General features: G+C 39.5%; 1 protein-coding gene across 2 annotated transcripts in view; it reads left to right on the forward strand.

The window, feature by feature from the left end:
* Positions 1-20,057, forward strand: part of LOC129239676 (uncharacterized) — a 226,779-nt gene that overhangs the window by 80,743 nt on the left and 125,979 nt on the right. For both annotated transcript variants that reach the window (XM_054875371.1, XM_054875372.1), the window contains exon 4: positions 13,632-13,762. In XM_054875371.1, the coding sequence (XP_054731346.1) occupies positions 13,632-13,762 (131 nt within the window). The remainder of the gene's footprint in view (positions 1-13,631; positions 13,763-20,057) is intronic.

The following is a 20,057-nucleotide window of genomic DNA, read 5'->3' on the forward strand; positions in this document are numbered from 1 at the left end:
TTTATGCTTCTTAAGTACAGGGTGGCTGATGAATTTTGCTACTTTAAGAAACTCAAATAACTTTTTTTTTTAGTGTATGGAATTCATTTATTTTTTTTTTCAAGTTGAAGGTCATTAAATTTTATTAAATGTAGCTTAACTAGTTTTAAAAATAATTGAATTTAAATGCCCCCCATGCTCGTTGACACAAGTGCGGCATCTTAGTAAAAAGTTGTTCATTGCTGCTTTGAGAGTTGCGACAGGAATAGCCGCAATTGTTGCCCGAATGGATTGTTTTAGTTCATCCAAATTTGTTGGCTTTGTTTTATAAACTTCTTGTTTACATAAACCCCACAAGAAAAAGTCAGGTGCAGTAAGGTCAGGCGACCTGGGGGGCCAACGAAATTCGGAGTTTCTTGAAATCAGTTTATTGGGAAATTTTCGTCGCAACTCTGTCATAACAGTCTGGGCTATGTGAGACGTTGCCCCATCTTGTTGAAACCACACGGAGTTGAAAGGAATTCTCTTTCGGCGTAGTTCTGGATAGAAAAATTCTTTCAGCATTTTCAAGTAACGGTCTCCAGTAACCGTAACGATGTGACCATTTTCTTCAAAAAAATAAGGCCCGACAATACAGCGTGAAGAAACCGCACACCACACTGCCACGCGAAGAGGATGCAATTCCGTCTCGTGGAGTATCTGTGGGTTAGAAGTACTCCATATTCGACAATTTTGTTTGTTCACATTGCCGTTTAAATCGAAATGGTCCTCATCAGACATGAAAAGGCAGTTTAAAATGTTTTGGTCTTCTTCCACCATTTGCAGGATCTTCTGGCAAAATTCCAAGCGAATCGGCAAGTCTGCTGCATTCAGTTTGTTAACCATTTAAATTTTGTAGGGAAATAAGTCTAAATCTTTGTGCATTATTGTTTGCAAAGACTATCGGCTGACACCAAGTTGAGCAGATAAGCTTCTTGTTGAAACCCTTGGATTTCTTTGTATAGCTGCAGCTACAGCAGCGATCGTTTCTTGCGACTGTTCCTTGCTCAGCAAAATTATTCACCAGTCTCATTATGGTCCATCTGCTCGGGGGATCGCCGCCAAACATCCGTCTGTACTCTCTCTGTACCAAAACTACAGACTCCAGTGCGTGATAGCGGCGGACTATCCAAATTCTTGTTTGCGTGTCCCAGTTATCCATTTTAATAAATTTTAAAGATCAATCTGCAAATTAAAACAAAAATGGAACAGATAACTTAAAAAGAAAAAAAGTTATTCAATTTTTTTTTGGTAGAGGCTTTCATTAGCCACCCTGTACATTTTTTTATAGAGTGCATTTTTTTATCAAAAATATTTATCGGCAGCTAACTCAAATGTGTTTTAATCAATCGTTACCATTTCTAGAAATATCTGGAACACAGCACCACCTTGAAGATCTTGAATAAAACACGTATCGTACTGTGTTTGAAAGTTATTTTTTATTCAAAATAGTCTCCATTTAACTCGATACAACGTTCAGAACGATCAACCAATTTCTGCATGGATTTTTTATTTCATTTAAGGGAATGTTCTTTAACACCTGTGTCACGGCTGCTTGAGTAGCTGGAATGCCATCATAAAAAGCACCTTTCATGGCAGTTTTCAATTTAGGGAACAGAAAATAGTCGCATGGTGATAGATCAGAAGAATACGGAGGGTGGTCGATGACACAAATATGTTTTTGCATCAAAAATTCACGAACATTTTTGGTTTTGTGAGGTGGTGCATTATCATGCAATAAAAACAGCTGTTTCCCCTCTGGATATCCAGGTCTTACTCGAACAATTCTTGACCACAAACGACGTAAAACTTGTAAATAGTATTCTCCATTAATAGTTTGACCTTTTGTAACAAATTCCTTGTGTACAATACCCTTGGAATCGTAGAACGTGATCAACATTGTTTTGATTCTTGACTTCTGAAAACGCAATTTCTTTGCTTTTGGCTCCCCTTTCGTCTTCCATTCTGCAGATTGACGCTTAGTTTCAGGGTCATATTTGAAGCACCATGTTTCGTCACCAGTTATGATCGAATCAAGAAAATCTGGATCGTTTTCAGCTATTGAAATGATGTCTTTGCAATGCTCTGCACGAGCGATTTTTTGATCTTCATTTAATTGGTGTGGACCAAAGCGTGCATAAACCTTGCTTTTACCCAAATCGTCAGTTAAAATTTTCCACATAGTATCTACCAGTAGATGAATTTAATTCTTCAGCCAACATTCTTACAGTGAAATTTCCGTCAACAGCAATGATTTCGCGGACTTTTTCTACCAATTCAGCACGATTACTTGCTTCTGGGCGACCAGGTCTTTCATCATCATTCAAATCTTCACAACCATTTTTAAATCGTTTAAACCAATTATATACATTTGAACGAGCTAAACAATCATCACCATAAACGTTTTGCATCAATTCGTACGTCTCACTAAATGTTTTTCCAAGTTTAACACAGAATTAATTATTTGCTCTTTGCTCCATTGTATTTTTACGACACAAGCTAGAAACATACTGTAAATAAAATGCGCGTAACTTTTTAACCTGTCAAACGATTTACATGAAGTTGGCTGCGGTTGAAAGCTGACGCTTGTACCTTTTCAATATAATCAAAGTTTAATAGATAGCTCTACGTGTTCCATGATTTAAATAAAAAGTTCTGTTATTTATTGAACATACTGTGTATAGTTATATATAGGCGGCCGCCGTAGCCGAATGGGTTGGTGCGTGACTACAATTCGGAATTCAGAGAGAGAACGTAGGTTCGCATCTCGGTGAAAGTCCAAAATGAATAAAACGTTTTTTTCTAATAGCGGTCGCCCCTTAGCAGGCAATGGCAAACCACTGAGTATATTTCTGCCATGAAAAAGCCCCTCATAAAAATATCTGCCATTCGGAATCGGTTTGAAACTGTAGGTCCCTCCATTTGTGGAACAACATCAAGACGCACACCACAAATAGGAGGAGGAGCTCGGCCAAACACCCAAGGGTGTAAGCGCCAATTATATATGTATAAGTTGATTTAGTTTATCGGTTGATTTATCTTTTGATACACTGGGGGCTTCTAACCGATGCTTGCTGCTTGAGTAATTTCACAACTTCAATTGTTGGCTGCTTGAATCTTCCTAAATTTTATTCAAATTTTATTTTGACGCTGGCCTTTTCAGATTTGCTTAAAACTAGGAGTACAATAAATGCTTGCTTAATTCTAGGAATACAATATTGTTTTCTTAATTCTAGGAACTTAGTTGCAGCTGCACTTGCAGCCATAGCTGCTGCTGTCATTGCTTAACTCTAATGTAAACCAATATAGCGTGGGAGTCAACTGTTGACTGCATGGGAGTCAGGTGTTAACTTATATATATAGTTCATACTAGAGCAACTACCATATAAAGCAAAGTATCGAGCTCTGTATAAAATAATTCAAAAATTGCACTGATTTTTGAGAATTTTTTTTCGGACGCGGTCTTGTGCATTTTCACTATTTAGCGTCTACTCCAAAATTTTTTTATGTGGAAGAAAACACCCAAAACCGTCAGCAGAAAAAACCGTCAAAAATCAACGAGAGTTTTAAACGACTTGAAACTTCCACTTTGTCACACCTAAATTTAGTGATCTATAAAACTGCATACTCGAAATTTTTCTAAAAATTCGAAATAGTCAAAACTTGTCAATATGGGGCGTACATTTTATTTTGACGCCGACAGTATATGCAAAGACATATTCTGAATAGGACGGATGGCCAAAGCCATTTGGCGCGTATATTCTTAAATAAATAAATTTTTGTTCATTAAATTCTCAATATGAGGCAAATCGGATATTAAATAAAATTTGCAGAAATATTTCAACTTCAGCGCCAAGGAAACATACGAGCACCCCCAGGCATACTCACAATAACTATTCAAGTTTTCAACAAAATGACTTCAGTGGGGCTACACACACACATATATATATACACAGAAAACTTAAATTTTATTTATACAAATAGTTTCCAGAGTAATTTAAAGGCTGTCGGCACATTTTCAAACACTACTGATGACAGTTGAGAGCCATAAGAAACTCGTTTACGAAATGATGTGTCCCTGGCTGCTGCTGTGTGCAGTCTGAACCACCTTAAGGCTGACATAAATCGTAGACTACCAACACACACATCGTGCATTTGAACTCATTGAACTCATACAAGGTTCGGTTTGGCCTCGACACATCTGGCAGCTCGAATTCCTAAAATATTTGTATGAAAGCAAAAAAAAAAAAAAACAAAAAAAAAAACGAAGAAAAGGAAATGGAAATCATAAAATGAAAATTCACTTTAAGCCACATACTCAATACATGTAAGCTAAGCAGAATATGTAGGCATGCAAACTTTTTCAAGCGAGATTCCACTTACCATTCCCCTTGCTGCTCCGCTTTTCTTTGCTTCCATTTTCTTTCGCTTTGTCGTTCATTGCTATGTTGAGTAAATTTCAACAACCTGATTCTCCAATTTGGGTAGCCATTTACAATCATTTATCTACAGAGTGCCCAGCCATCGAGTAAGTGCATTTGCCGCGAGTTCCTCCCTCTCGCTGGGGTGATGCTGCCAAAAATGTTGTATGTATGTATGTATATGTGCGAGGTCATTTTGGGCTGTGTCGACTGTCGACAACGCAAATGTAATTCATCTTATTTTCTTTTTGCGGCTATTGACAGACGGGTACACGCAATTTGGCGTTGCGCCATCATTGGTCAATTATTGGCGATGGATAGAGGAAAATGATGGTGCAAAAATGGAACAGCACAAATTTGAAATATTACTTTTGTAAGTAAAAAAGCGGATCTGCGAAAGTCACTTAAGTGCGGATGTAGTCTCTTTAGAGTGCGCCACAGATTTATAGGCTGCTGAAGTGCTAGATGATGTGCAAAGCCCAGAATCTATTACCAGCGTATGTGAATATGCGACGAGTTTTCAGTTGTTTGAGTTACTTAGACAGAGCTTTGCTTTCATCTAATCTTAATGCCGTGAATAGGGTATGGAAGCTCAAAAGTACAAACCCTGGAAGTAATTTTCACTACCAATACGTGAAGCAGCAGTTTTTACTCAGTTCCTTCCTCTTAATTTTTATTTTGACGTCTTTCTTATCAAGAAGATAATCGACTAATCTCGGGAAGTACTTGGAAATTAATTTGAGTTCCTTCCTGTTCAAATTTAGTTGAGCCACCTTTACCATCTACCATCCTTCCTTTTCAAAAGGTTCTCTTGCTGGTTAGCTGCTTCCAATTTGTGCTCTACCCCACCAAAGTGAAGTCAGCTGACCGTTCGGACCGGATCTTCTCCAACCTTTTCCGACATCAGTCGGAGATTTTTAATTGATCCATGTTGGCTCCCAAGAGAAACCGTCAGGTGTTGGCACCGGAGCTAAAATACCAGACATTGTTTTTATATACCTATTTATATATCTATTCACAGATAATTGGAATGACTTGGAATGCAATGTGGCTTAACCTTTAAGCTCCTAGTTGTAGGAAACTTTAAAGGACTGGAAAGAAAGAAGTATGCGCAGAAATGAGTTTTTAGAAGGTTTCCTTAGGCTAAAAATATAACGTACTGAGTTTTTTATTCCTTGTGATCGGTCCTCGTTGGATTTAAAGAAAAGTTACTGCATTGGAAGAACATTGGTCAAGCAAGAGGTACAGGAATAAGCAGCAAAGCTAAGAGTACTGAACACAGCAAACAGGTTAGTCCTCACACGAGGATTTAAGCGGCAGCGAGGATTGGTGAGAGCGTGTAGAAAAAGATGGGAAGCTGTGCTGCTATGCTAATTTCCACTGGATTTTGAAGCAAAGTTGAGATGGCGCGTGCAAACGAGGTAAAATTCGGACCGAGAGTTGCCTGAGTACAAAGATGCTGCTCAAAGTGTGGTGCCAAGAGTGTGAAGAATCTTAGATCGCAGGAATAACAGCAATTGGTTGGGAAAAACCTATCTCATTCTGGTACGTAAAATGGGCTGTCGTGAGGTTTCTTTAATGACATTGAAACAGCACGCTTCGTGGCTCTACCGTTGGCTGACATTCTTGAGAACAGCCGATGGATTACTCGACATAGGCAAAGTTTTCGTCAACCTTTGTAAAGCAACATAATAGTCATCTGATAGCATTTAAGTCATTCAGTGCAACTGAGAGTTTTTAGCCTAGTTCGTCCATTTCCTAACAAAATTTGTATACTTAGCATGAATCCTTCTTGAAAAAAGCTACAGAAATTCCGCAACGCCTGCATACCCGATCCTATGCTGTCATATGCCACAAGGACAAAGGCCAACAGATGCAGGAGCAACTTGCATTTGTTGAGTGGCAAAGTGTCAAAGCGATAATTTCATATCAGCAACAGGCACCGAAGCCACAAATGTGGGAGAACGGCAGGAAGGTAGGGAGGCACGTCAGCACATTTTACGTGTAGTCCTTCAGTGAGCCAATAGCGGAGCAGTGAGGATGCCAGGTCGCTTGCCGAGTGTTGAGAGTCGATGTGATTATCAGCGTCGACACATGGAAAGTTGCAACAGGGGCAAGATTGCATAATTACGACGTTTTCAGCGAATGATATAAATGACAATTTTCATGCATCGATGCACTTGGCCATCGAGTTGAGCAGAAACCACAGCAGCAGCGGTAGTAGCAAGAACAAGAACAAACAGTTTTCGCAGCCTCTGATTATTTCAGCAGGCAATGTCAATGTGGCAGCAATGCCGAGTTAGAGTGACATTTGAGTGGCACTTTTGCTAGTAGCAACATGCAGCGTTGCCGAATTTAATACTCGCATAAGTCTACCAGCACATAAGCGCACACGAATGCACATCCCTACATATGTAAGCACGCGTAGGCTGTGCAAGGTGTTACTTAGTCCGCCATGAAGCAGCAATTGCAGGCGTTGCGTTCTTCATCAACTAACTGTCACCGATGCCACTCAACACGAATGAATTTTGTTGTTATCATTTTGCGATGTTGGCAAAGTTCGCAAAAGGCGGCAAGCCGTTGGGTCATAAAGAGGTGCTTTAATAGGCATGTGTGTATGTATGTATATATGCAGTTGCAACACACACACCCGTATTTCGTGCACGCTGCAAATCCAATTAGGCGCAACAATGCGTGCTTGCAACGCAATATGGGCATAGGGCCACTTCTGCAATGAGTTGTCTGGCAATGAGTTGTCTGGTACGCGTGTTTATGACAGGCTGTAGCCTGCTACCTTTGTGAAAGAACGGATTTCATTTCATTTACAAAGCTTTTGCTGTGTTTTTGTTTTCAATGTTAGATGTGACAGTCTTGCTTAATTATTTGGGAGTCAAAACCAGGCCACTCAATGTTGCTAATATGCCGTGGCTGTTGTTGCATGACAGGTTTCCCAACGTTTGTTACTCACGCGTTCTGGCTGATTAAATTTTTTTGTACAATATTTTTTGTTCTTGTGATCGAAGTGTAGGTGATTCTTTCGATTCAAAGTGTAGGTGAATCCGCAATGGCAGCTTGCCGTATCTGGGATCATGTCGACTTAAGATATCTGAAGGGATGCATCTGGGCGACCGCAAGGTTCAAAAAAGTGGCCACGTGGGCAAAAGAATGTAACTCTTGTTTCACAATGGACCTGTGTTATTTCGAACTGTTGTTCTCAGCGATACCCTGTCCAAACTATCTACACAGTTCTGCACTAAATCGACTATTCAAATATATTTTATACTGAAAAATATATCTGTTACTAAAAAAATATATTTTCACTCAGAAATTTATTTAATTTGTGCACTGCATTTCTTCCCATTATAGTTTTCAACCTGCTGTTTCTCTTTCAAAGCTCCCTTCCAATTGCCTTAAGCCTTAATTCATATCTTGTGATTGCTCTCTGGTATAGATTAAGGCGTTCATGTTTTATTCGTCACTTTCAAGCACTAGAGACCCAAGCTATCCTGTTTTTTTGTAGCCTCAATGTCCCACATTTAAAATTTCACTAAAAGCTTGTCTTTGTTCGCAAGCGAATTCTCATAAATAAATCTCTTTTAATTAATTTATTTTACTTCCATTTCACTTTGTGCTTATCAATTATTGCACTTTTGTATAACAGCAGCCGCCAGATTTATTTGACTCTCGTTGTTGTGTGGCGCTCAAAGCACCCACTTGCCATTGCCAAGACTTTAATTGAGTCACAGCCATTCGGCTGCAGGAAGTAATTCAATTGCTTTATTCGCAAAAGTAAGAAGAACATGAAAATAAAAAAGCTGATTACAATAAAACTAAAGTTTATTGTTCATTAAATGAATAGTGAGGAAAACGAACAAAACGTGGAATTGTTGCGGCGACGGGAGCAGCCGGTACAACCAGTTGGAGTAGAGAAAAATGTCACTTGAAATGCAATTTGCAAAGATAAACTTATAATGGAACAACTGCCAAGGCGTGCGTCAAAACGAGCGCGCGCAGAACCGTTTGAAGTGGTGGGTGGAGTAATGGATAATAGAAGCGTAAATGCAAAGCAGCAAATGGTAGCGAAACTGATAGTGGTTGAGCATTGAAAAGCAGGTGGCGTGAGTAGCGAACGGAGCATGCTAAAAAGTGGGCTCTCGCAGCTCTGAGCAGCACTGAGTGGGCGCCTAGCTTAAGTGCCATTTTGCATCCTTTGAAAGGACCTTGTTATTGCTGATTGTCGCCAACAAGCTCTTATCCGACCAATTGCACACTTCGTCGCTACCAACAACCAATAACCAACAACAAATTCGAATGCATTGCCATGAATTTATAATTTGCCACTTGAATTGAACACAGCCTGCCAAATAGCTTCACCGTCTCGGCTTCCTTGGCAACAGTGTGCCAGTAGCTATCACTCATCGACTAGCTGCTCTGCAGTTTAGGTTGTGTCAGTAATAAAAAGTAGGAGAAAACAAGTAAAGTACAAAACGGTGGTAACTGCAACTGGCGTGTTTCCGTAACAGCAGCTGCCCTTGCCTCCACAGCTGATTGAATTATTGATAGAGCAAATTGCAAAGGGTAGGAAATAATTGAGTGTTAAGTGTATGCGGCAGGAATGCTAAGTGAGGGAAGTAAAGTGAAGGGAAGCAAAGTGGTCACCCGCGGGCGGCGTCGGAAAAGTTGGTAGTGAGCGGGAGGAAGCAAGGCCCAAGGTGAGCTCAACGAAAGGGAATGGTGCAGCAAAAATAATAGTGAAACAACAAACGGGGCGGGCTGTAAGCGCTGTATGAAGGGAAGGGTGAAAATTGCGTAAAGGAATTTGAAGTATTTTAGTGGAATCTTAAATTGAGTAGAAAATAAAACGCCAGGTTGCAATGTAATGCTTTATGAATATTCAAAAGCTTTTACTATGAAATTTAAATGCATTGTATACTTTTATTCACTTCTTTGTAACACATACAGCGCGCATATACCTTCTGTTCAAATAGTAACCAATATTTGTTGGTAAAACGACTCGTCCTCAAAGATCTCAATGCACTTTCCACTCAAATGAGATGAGACCTCGAGAAGAAGGGGGTTCTGTATGGCCAACGGAAGAGTTTTGGGGCATTGAATCTGAGGTAACGGGGAAAATAGATCTACTTTTGGAAATGCATATCACTCATATTATCTATCTACATCAGTGACGGACTAAGTTCAAGCAATCTGACTAGCTTTACCTTGGAACATTGTCGCTTACGCATCTAATTTTAGTATAAAGATCCATAAAGTAACGATAAATACTTTTCTCAGTTTGTGAGTGCACAAGACAAAGTTACTGGCGGAGAGGATGCCTCAATGTAGCCTATTCTAATGGAACTTTAAGTTCCACAGCAGACAAAGATGGTGAAGATCTGGCAGAGAACTCAATGATATTCATTGCTCATATCGTAAAGCAGAATGACTTCCGAAGTCTTCTGCTGCGTGCCAAAAAAAGACTTATTGTGTCTTCTGCAAAGTCGTCGGGATGTTATGTATGCATCTGAGATGGCAGCGATAGAAAGCCTCGTGCCGGGTATAAACTTTCTCTCAGATTCGTCATCCAATAAGGTTTCACACTTCAGCTCTGTAAGAGTAAAACCCGAAAGAGTTTTGGTTGTTGAGGCAGCGGGAAATCTATTGAAAAGTCGACGGAACGTAGAAGCCAATAGTTTGCATTAAATTCAAAACTTCAACGTCTCTTGCTGGGTATCTAAGTGATTGGTAAGAGGTGGAAACTGAAAGAGAGACACAAGTTTGATATCCGCGACGTGAGCTCAGACTGAGGCCGTCGCCTTCAACAACTCATCAAGGCACATTCGTTATTACTTTGGTTACTTGGAGCTTTATTTCTCTTCTACTTAATTGATAATTGTTTTATTTCAATTGGATATCACGACAAACCCTCTTATCCCAAGACCTTGGATATCCCAATCCACAGCGAGTCCTTTTTAAAGTGTGCTCGATTACCAACTGCTAGCTTAATAATAAGTGTTCATATCTATTTCTTGCTCCTTCCACGGAGACAATTGTTATCGCACTCTCGGTGACGCGAGCCTAGAAAAACCGAGGACCGTCCGTATACCTGTCGGCCTTCCAAAAAACATATGTGTTATTATGTATTTTAAACAATATTCTTCATTCATTCTTCTAAGCTCAGCATCTCATTCCTCATCTCGCTTGCAATCAATGGCAGTAGTGACAAGTTGCACGCGGCAGCTAAGTACTGACTTGCAACAACTAACCGCAAGCCAGCTGCCACATTTCATTACTGAATTGACTCTCTTTCTACATTTGTGTGTGTCATTGTTGCTGTCACTAACAACTAAACTATTTGCAGCTGCATTAACTTCGGCTTTTTTTCTAACGCTAAATAGTTGTGGCACCTGTAATTGCTGGCACTACGCGTATCTGCGCCCAAGTATCCACATTTCTTATCCACATTTCATATCACTTCTCAGTTCGTATGTTGCAAGAATTGAATTTATGGCACTGCCACGTTCTGTTGCCTGCGGACCCGTATCGGAGCAGACAGCTGACTTGCCATTGAACTACTGCCACTGGAGGCCCGCACACCTTTCCATAGTTTCCCACATTTTCCACAAACTCTGGGCGGTCGACTGTAGCGCAGAGCTCAATTAGATTTTCAGCAGGAGCAGGAGAAGTTGAATATGATGAAGGAGGTGGAGCAGAGAAGATGGGGGGGAATAGCCAGCGGCATTGTCGTTATTGCTGGCATTGCTGAAAAATGTAGGAAATAATAAGAAATCAGGAAAATGTTAGAAAGTAATACCAGCTGGCTGATGATGGCTGCCTGGCAGTGCAATTGCTTAGTGCGCATGCAACAAAAAGAGCTGCGACTTTCATCTAAACAACGGACCAACCGACACTCACCATCTCCACGAAATCGCCTTTGTTGGATTTTATAATTCGCCAGCGATTTGCGAGCGTTTACAATGAATTACTAACATTTCACCTTGAATTATGCGAGTGGCGAGCAATTTCGCTATGCATTAATTTCCGCACGAATGCATGCAGCGGCAACAACAACAAACATTAAAATAGCAATAACAATAATAAAGCGATACAACATTCGATTGGCGTGCATCAGATTTTTGCCATTTCTTGTTTTTCCTAAATCTTTTTTTTCCTCTTCAATTCTCCTCGCTGCCCCTTCGGGTGGTATCTGATTCAACGCTATAATTTTACATAGTTGTTGTTGTTACCATGCTTTGGCACTCAAGCACTTGTTGCTATTGCTGCATTGTTGTTAGCTTTCTTATTGTTACGGCTATTGTTGTTGTTGTTGATGCTATTTAATTAAATTATATGTTGTATGCGAATCGGTGTTAATTAAAAGTGTTTTATGTGTACGCGATTTTTCTGAAGATTACGCTAATGAATAACCGATAGAGGGGAAGAGTGCGAGACTCGAGTGGAGGAGAGCAAAGTTGTGCAAATGTCTGCTTGAGTGCGTAGCCGCGTGTCTAGAAATATGTTTTATTGCGACCACGAAGCACATTGCGGCATCCGAAGTGAAAATCGATAGAAATATTTGTCGAATTTGATTTAGTTTGGTTTGAAATGATTGTTTTTTTGGCTTTCGAGTGTAAATAAATTGCACGAAAGGTGTTGTAATGGCAAGCACATGGGTTCGTTGGCACAAAATAGTTTGAAAAAATAAAACAGCTGCCAGTAGGGGCCAAAAAAAAAGTTCATAAATTAAAATTTGTTTAATGAAATTAAAAATTCCTAAAAGATAAAAAAAATTATAATTCAAAATTTTTTGAAGTTTTTATTCGACATGGGTATCCCATTATAAAAAAAAGAAACAAAAATTATTGTTACAGCAAATGTTTTCGATTAAAATTTGTTTTTTTTTTTAACTTAAACCATTCCTAAGGAGAAGGCATACAAATTATTTTAAGTAAATAATTCATAATTTAATGTAAAATAATAACCACTATTAAAAAAATTGAATTTTTTCAAAGTTATTTTCGAGATAATACCATATTTGTTCATAAAATTATTTAATTTTAATCTTAAAGTATGTTTGGAGAAAATTATTTTTCCTGAGAATCTGCACCGCTGCAAATGCAATGACAGGAGCTCCACATACCTCTTTAAAACTTAGCTAATTCGTTGCAAACTAATTTTCACACCTCAAAACTCAACTTGCCACATTCCTCTCTTGCATGAATTGTATCGACTGCAATCGCCAAGTGGCATTTAATAGTGTCAGTGTCAGCTGAGGAGCTCATTTCCTGACAAATAACAACACTGCAAATTGCAAATCTGCGAGACAGCCCACAAACTGTAATGCTGAGCAAGGCTGCTTGCGTTGTCCGCGACAGCTGCAGCTGGCAATTTATGTCTATGCAATGCCACTGTTCATATGCTCAACTGCCCGACCGCCCAGTCGCCCAGTCGCTGGACCACCGCCATCAATCGCCTTTGGCTCACGGCAATTGTTGCGCTCAATTCGCCAGCCAAGTCACCGCAATTAAATCAGGTCTGCCTGCTTGACTGCTTGGCTGGTGCAGGGTTTGTCCGTCTGTCTGGCACAATTTCCTGCATTCGACACAAATTTAATGCGGAGCACTATTAAGCGATCGTATTGTTGCATGTATGGCAGGTTGCACTAGTCGGGGCTATGTGGGCCATGTGTAGGAAACTCAATTTCAGTCTGCTTTAAGTTGTGGCAATGTGACAAAAGTAGACAAATGGGGCGACGATAGTGGCATATCGGTGGGACAGTTAGTGATTGCAGGGTTATTGCAGCATGGTGCATGTGTCCGCTTTGTGTGTCGTTATTGCCCAAGTATTGAAATTTGTGTTGGGAAAGTTGGGCATGCGACTACGGACTGCTGCAGTACCGGACGTTGGCCTTTGTTGGGAGCTCAAGTGTCTGAGAAATGAATGAAAATGCCACTAGTTGACGACAGTGCAGCTGCCAAATTATTTTGATGATTTTACGATTGTTTCTATTGTATTTGAGGAAGTGCGTCAAGAGAGGAAATTAAAAAAAAAATTAAAAATAAAAAAATAATGAAAATAAGTAAAATTGTGCGATATAATTTTTTTTTTTGACACTAATGAAATCTACTTTTTATTATTTACAGTTCCTCTACTTTTTTCACGTGATTAACCTTTAATTTTTTGTTTGTTTTTCAGCCTGGGACATTGGCAATTCGGTGCAGGAAGCCTTCGTTATCGCTGTCGAGGAGCATGCGCGTGAGCGTCTGAAACGTTTGGCGGCGCTGAACCGGGTAACGCCGGTGGATATAACAGAGGTATCGAAAACGGTGAGTAAGAAATAGTGCAGCATATTTTTAAGGGATAGAAGGGTAAAGGTCAGAGGGAGTGAAATATAGCAAGCGCTAGGGTGTAAGTTTACCCAAGCACATCTTGAAAAATAAAAAAGTTAACTTTTCAGCTCAAATATATTGACTTGGGGAAGGATTTAAACATACTTTTGGATATTAAAAACATTCAACTTAATATTTTCATAAATATCTTCAGAGCACTGCATAGTTGTATAAGTTACTCGGAACTTCACGAGGTGGAGCAAAACCAGTAAATTCATCAGCAACTTCTAAATTCAAATTAACTTTGATAATAAGGAATCGAAATATTAGGAGCTCTGTATACGTCCACTGCTTGGGTTAAGACACCTACTCATAGACCTTGAGTTATATGACTTGAGACTGAATGGTCTTGAGAAAATGTCTGTTGCCGAAGTCACAACGTGAGCCTTTCTCTCTCTCTCTCTCTCTAGTGGCAGCAGAAATAGTTGGAATATAAATTTACTGGGGGTTTTTCTCGAGAAGCGGTCTCGCTCCTCTGATACCAAGGAAAGACACTTTGTAGAACATTGCGTGTCGGGATCGTGTGAGGAGTGACTCTGAAACTAGGACTTTTCAAATGTTGTCGAAGGAATTTGCACCACTTTTGTATGCACCAGCACCAGCGATCAGAACGAAGTCGAGACTCCGTAGAGAAAACCTTTTGCTGATAGCAGACAGAGTCTAAGATGAACCAAACTTCATCAGTGGACTGTAGACCCTCCGCTTTTTACCACGGTAGTACAATATAGATCGTTTCTTGGCTACTGGAAATCACTATTTTGCCTCCTCCCAGTGCTTCCTCCCAGTAACCCTGCTTGAGGGAAGCTTGCAGTGGCCTCATTGCAGTATACTTCAGGCCGAGCTTCTTGCAGTTGATACACCAAATGGGATTCTACCTCTGCTGATCCTCACATCTTCAAAAGCGTGTTTGCTACAAACAGTCTCCATTAGTCTTGTTCCAGACCAATCTGGGAAACATGAATTCTTGTTTGAAGAAACTTTATCAAACTTTTGGTTAGAGAAGATATACATTTTTTTCGAATTATTGCTATAATAAAGATCGACAAGGCGGAAAGATTTCTTTACAAACAAAGGAAGAAAACTTTGGGTAGTTCGCAAATGCAAATATTTTAATTAAAACATAAATTTTACAAGCAGCTGTAAATGTTAAAACAATGTGCTGCATACATACATATCTACAACCCCCTCAACTAAATGGCCAGCGGCCTCGCTGCCTGTTTAGCACAGCTCAAAGCAGCTTTTACTCTCGTGGCTAGAAACATTCCACAATCTTTAGAGAATTTTTATGTTGCGTCAAGCAAAAAAAAACACAAACTCTAAAATTGTTGAACATTAATGGTTTGATTGCATACACACACATGCACGCGCACTGCAGCAATTACATACATTCACGCGCGCTTGCTGAACTATTACGCGGGCATTCGTATACGCTCTTGCCCATTAACTAAAAGATCTGCTGTCCCTCAGAGCCCCGCCACTTCGCAGCAGCTCAGCCTAACTCGAAGGAGTTCATTTTATTGAGACGTCCACTCTGCGGTCTATCCTTTGGCTCATTTGTTTCACTACAAGTTGATCTGGAGTGAAAGCGCTATATGACTTCACGCCGCCCCCTTTCACCACTCCACTCCCAACTCTCCATACGCTTTTGATTATGCTGGAGGTGCTTGTCTCCTGTGTAGCCACTGCGGTCCTTTGCTTATCGCTCGCTCGCACGAAGCGTGTAAATGCCATGCACTTCATTGCCAGTCTACTTGAAAGTCATCAACGAACAACAAATATGTATAGCAGTAAGTACTACGAAAATAATAACAACAAGAAAGAAAACTAAAAAAATATATAATAAAACAGTAAATTGTTAGAGCAACACTTGGACGCGGCTAAAGACAACCGCCAACTTTTTATGTACATAAACTTTACAAAAATCCACAAAACGTGCGCCAAGTTCGTAAACGGCAGCGTGAAGAGAAAAGCAGAGGCAAGCGGTGGGTGGTGGTAGTGTGATGGCTGGGTGGCTGGCTGGATGGCAGGATGGCAGCATACAGGATGTGAAGCAGGAAGAACAAACCACGTCAAGTGCTTTGGGGTTGAGTTGTGTCTATGGTTAGAAAGCGGCGAAAAGATCGTGAAGTGTGGAAGGAGTGAAGGAGGAAAACTTTATTATTATGTTTTGTAGTATCTGCTAGATAGAATTTTTAGTAGCTGCGCACATTTAACATTGTGCGCATACTTGTACAACAACAACTGTATTAAATACAATAAAAACAGCTACGAGAGCCACAAGAGCCCTACGGTAGAGGGCAGTAAGAATTATGAGGAATTTCGTTGGCAAAAAATTTATTATCGCATCATTTGAAATAACGGATAATGCCAGCAACAAATACAAAAGAAACAGCGGAAAAATATTGTGATAACGAAAAAAGCAGTGACAAAAAAATGGGAAAGAATGTGCAAAGTTATTAAATTATTAACACTGAAAAATAAATAACGGGAAATTCTTGTAGTAAAAATGGAAAAAGTATTGGAAAACTAAGTCAGAAAGGTGGTGGTCCCAAAAAGGTGGAAAAAGATCTATGAGCTGTATTTTGTGTGTTCTTTTTTAATTATCGGTTTCATGCTGTATTCACGGCCTTGGAAGCTTTTTGGCAAGAGACAGAGCCTGAGTCGGAGTCAGAACCAGAACCAGAGAAATAATTGGTTAGTAGCAAAAGATTTAAAAGATTTCCTCAAATCTACAAGTAAACAACAATATGATAGCCCATGCTTTTACCGAGCTAAATAAGAATAATAAAATAGGAGTTGTCACAAAGATCCATCGCCCTTGGAAATTAAAGGGCTATTGCCTAAATTAGGATACCTGAGTCGATGGACTGCCGACTGAGCTTCTGAAATACGGCTGCGAGGAGCTGGTAAGTTGCATGAATGAACTCTTATGCAAAAGATGAGCAGACTCTACTCAATCCTTCAGAAATTTGCGTTATTTTCTGCGGAATCCGTTTTCTTAATATTGGCATAATTTTTTATGGATCCCATCATGCGAATGGGTATATCCCACCATCCACTGAACTAGGCTTAGATTGATCTAGATTTGCCGAAAGTCTTGTGCAAGGCACTAATCATCATGAGTGAAGTCATTAGACCTTATTGGTGTGACTTCAGATCTAGTGAATCAACTACTATTCACAATACGTGAAGTCTGGGAAAAGAAACACATAATTTATATGCCGACTTTAAACCTGCTTTGGAGAGTCAGAAAGAAGTGACCTACAGAGGCGTTCTCTGAGTTTTCTATACGTATGTAAAATTACCTTAACACCTCCCTGAACTATTTGATATCAAACGACATTTTAGACATTATGGCTCTCAATTGTGGGACTTTTTACGTTGTTGCAAAAAAAAAATGTAAGTTGCCGCACTAAATTGCTCGGGAACCATTCTTTATAAAATCTACATCTTTATAAGAGCTGACGTAAGTAGGCCATATTGTTAGTTCTGCCTTTTCTAAGCTGGAAAAGGAACGTGCCGAATGAGTCTGCTGTTGTGCGAGTCATCTAACAAACAGCGCACTCGCATCGTAGCATTCATCTCAATGTTGACGTTCATAATTTTGAAGTCACAGAGGACTTCGTTTACTTTGGAACGCCGGGAATTATTTCTGACGTGAAATCCGACGGAGAACTTCTCTTGCTACTTTGACTGGAAAATGGAACAGTCAAGTAAGCTCTACAAACAAAAACCACACTTTATAAGTCCCTCATCAGGAGTTTGGATGATAAAAACCTCCGAAGACGCGACTTCTGATAGTTTGGAGATAAATATTCTATGGAAAATTTATGGATCTTAGCTGGAATCTCGCAGGCATTTGAATGATGAGCTGCACGAGTTTTAATAAAAAAGCCAGTTAGCAGTGAAATAATAAAGCATAAGGAACAAACCTAGTTTAACGCCCGAATGCTGCATAGCACGCCCTGAACCCTGCAGATGATTACATTCTGACCTCATTTCTCGCGGTCGCTTTTGCTGTTACGCTACTGACAATTATTTGACCTTGCATGGTACCCAAAATTTACTTTTCAAATTGGTTGCTTAGTGTAACAGTAAACGAATTACGTGTTTTCTGCGCGCGAATCGCAAAAATATTCCATTGCCTTTTGGCTTTGGGAAATTGATGAAGCAAATCAATTTGAAATTCTAAACAATTTGATCGAATTGTGGCTAGAACAACAGCTGCGCGAGACAATGAGAAAAGCAAAAACAGTACTAAAAAATAGAAGTACACAAAAAAAAATTTCCACCAGCTTAGCTTAGCTTAGTAGTTAGTCAGTTAGTCAGCCAATGGAACAGCAATTAACAATCTACACATGGACGGTGCCCAGCGCTGGGAGTGGACTGCTCACATGAGACAGAGGACAGTAGCTGACTAAATGTAGCGTTTTTGCCACGCTGCTTGCCTGGCTGACTGACTGGTTGGTTGGCTGATAGGTTGATGGGTTTGTGGGCTGGTTCGACTATTGTTTGCCATTGCTTGCGAAGCATGTGGTAACTGGCTATTGTTTGTAGTTATTCTGGTGCGGCATAGATGGCATGCATTGAAATGTGCCATAAAGTGCGAACAACAGACAGTATTAAAAATTCATGAAGTTTACGATGCGGCTGCGAGCAGTGAAAGTGATAAAAAATTTATACAAGCTCTGCGGCAAATGCGTGTGCTAGCGAAGTAGGGGCTCTGTAAGAATTGTTGACTAGTTTGCAGTTAATATTTTCAGCACAGTCTGAGTTATTTCATAGGTAAATTACTACTTAGTTGGCACCGCTGTTTTAGATTTGCGGCTAATGGTTATTTGGCTGGTTTCTAATTTTTTTGGAAAGTCAGGCAAGCTCAAAATTTTCACAAACTCATTTCGTTTGACTTTATTGACCAAATTCTTAATTCCAATCTAGAAGTTGCTAATTTTAATACATACAGGGTGGTTCAAACTCAAATATTTACTCTGAGGAAAGAACAAACATTTCCAGCGAGCCTCGCTATTTATTGTATTATTTCCAGTTTTTCATTTGCTGATGTACATCTCAACAAGCTTATGAAATAATTTCTAAACATGCACCGCGCTTGAAAACAACAGAGAATATCTTTACAGCAGATCTTTTTATTTAAAAAAAATTGCAACCCAGACCAACTTTATACTAATTATTTTATTTGTTTGAGTTTGTTTTGCACGCATATTGCAGTACTCAGCAGATTACAAATAATTCGTTGACAAAATTTGTTTTTTTTATAAAAAAAATTAAGTGGCAACCCTGGAAACATTTGTATTGCATTTCATCTCATTTACAAAAATTTACGCCACACTTATGGTTCGCTCCCTTCAGTTAAATAAAAAATTAAAAAAAAAACATATACAAAAATTACGGGGTAACCTTGCCCAAAATTATTTTTAATGAAAATGTTTTCAAATATCGTGTTTTTCGAAAAACAGTAACATTTTGATTTCTACTGCCTAAATTTCATTTTTTTATCAGTTATAATCTATGGATATATGGAAATTTTGGAGGCTATTTTTATATTGTTCTTATTATTTCTGAAAACTTTTAGTATTTTCATACAAAGACAGGAATTCGAACGAGAAAGTTGCCGTTACTGCTTCAGGTTTTTCCTACCGGGTATATGTAGCCACACATGTATATATGGGCACACACACACACTCATATCTCCACGCAGTTATGCAAGAGAGTCGCTTTGTTTTATTATGCTTTTTTCTGCACAGAGTTGCAACAAGCGTATCGAACAAAACGGAAAGTGAGCGCTGCCTGTCTCTGCGTTTGACAGCTGTCAAAACGTTATTTAAGCAATCTTGTGAAAGCCAATTTTTCGTCGTGTTTTTGTTTTTTTGCAGTACTTTTCATTAGCACCATCACACTGCTTTCTGCTGTTATTGTTAACCTTGTTGTTATTACTGTTGTTTTGTGTCACTGCTATTAATTATGAAAATCACATTGGCTGTCATAACAAATTTTCAATCCACGGCAACACTGTCGTTGACAATATTCTTTGAGCGCGGCAACAACAGGAAAAACGTAAAAATCGATAGCAACATAAAGCGAACTGCCCACCAGATGCATACCTATGGACACATGCATGCGTACATATGTATGCATGCATGTATTCATGAACATACAACTTTTGTAAGCTACTTAAATTGTTTGCCATTTACGGCTGCTGCTGCGGTGTTACACT

Source organism: Anastrepha obliqua, chromosome 2, assembly GCF_027943255.1.
Source record: "Anastrepha obliqua isolate idAnaObli1 chromosome 2, idAnaObli1_1.0, whole genome shotgun sequence".
Lineage (NCBI taxonomy): Eukaryota > Metazoa > Arthropoda > Insecta > Diptera > Tephritidae > Anastrepha > Anastrepha obliqua.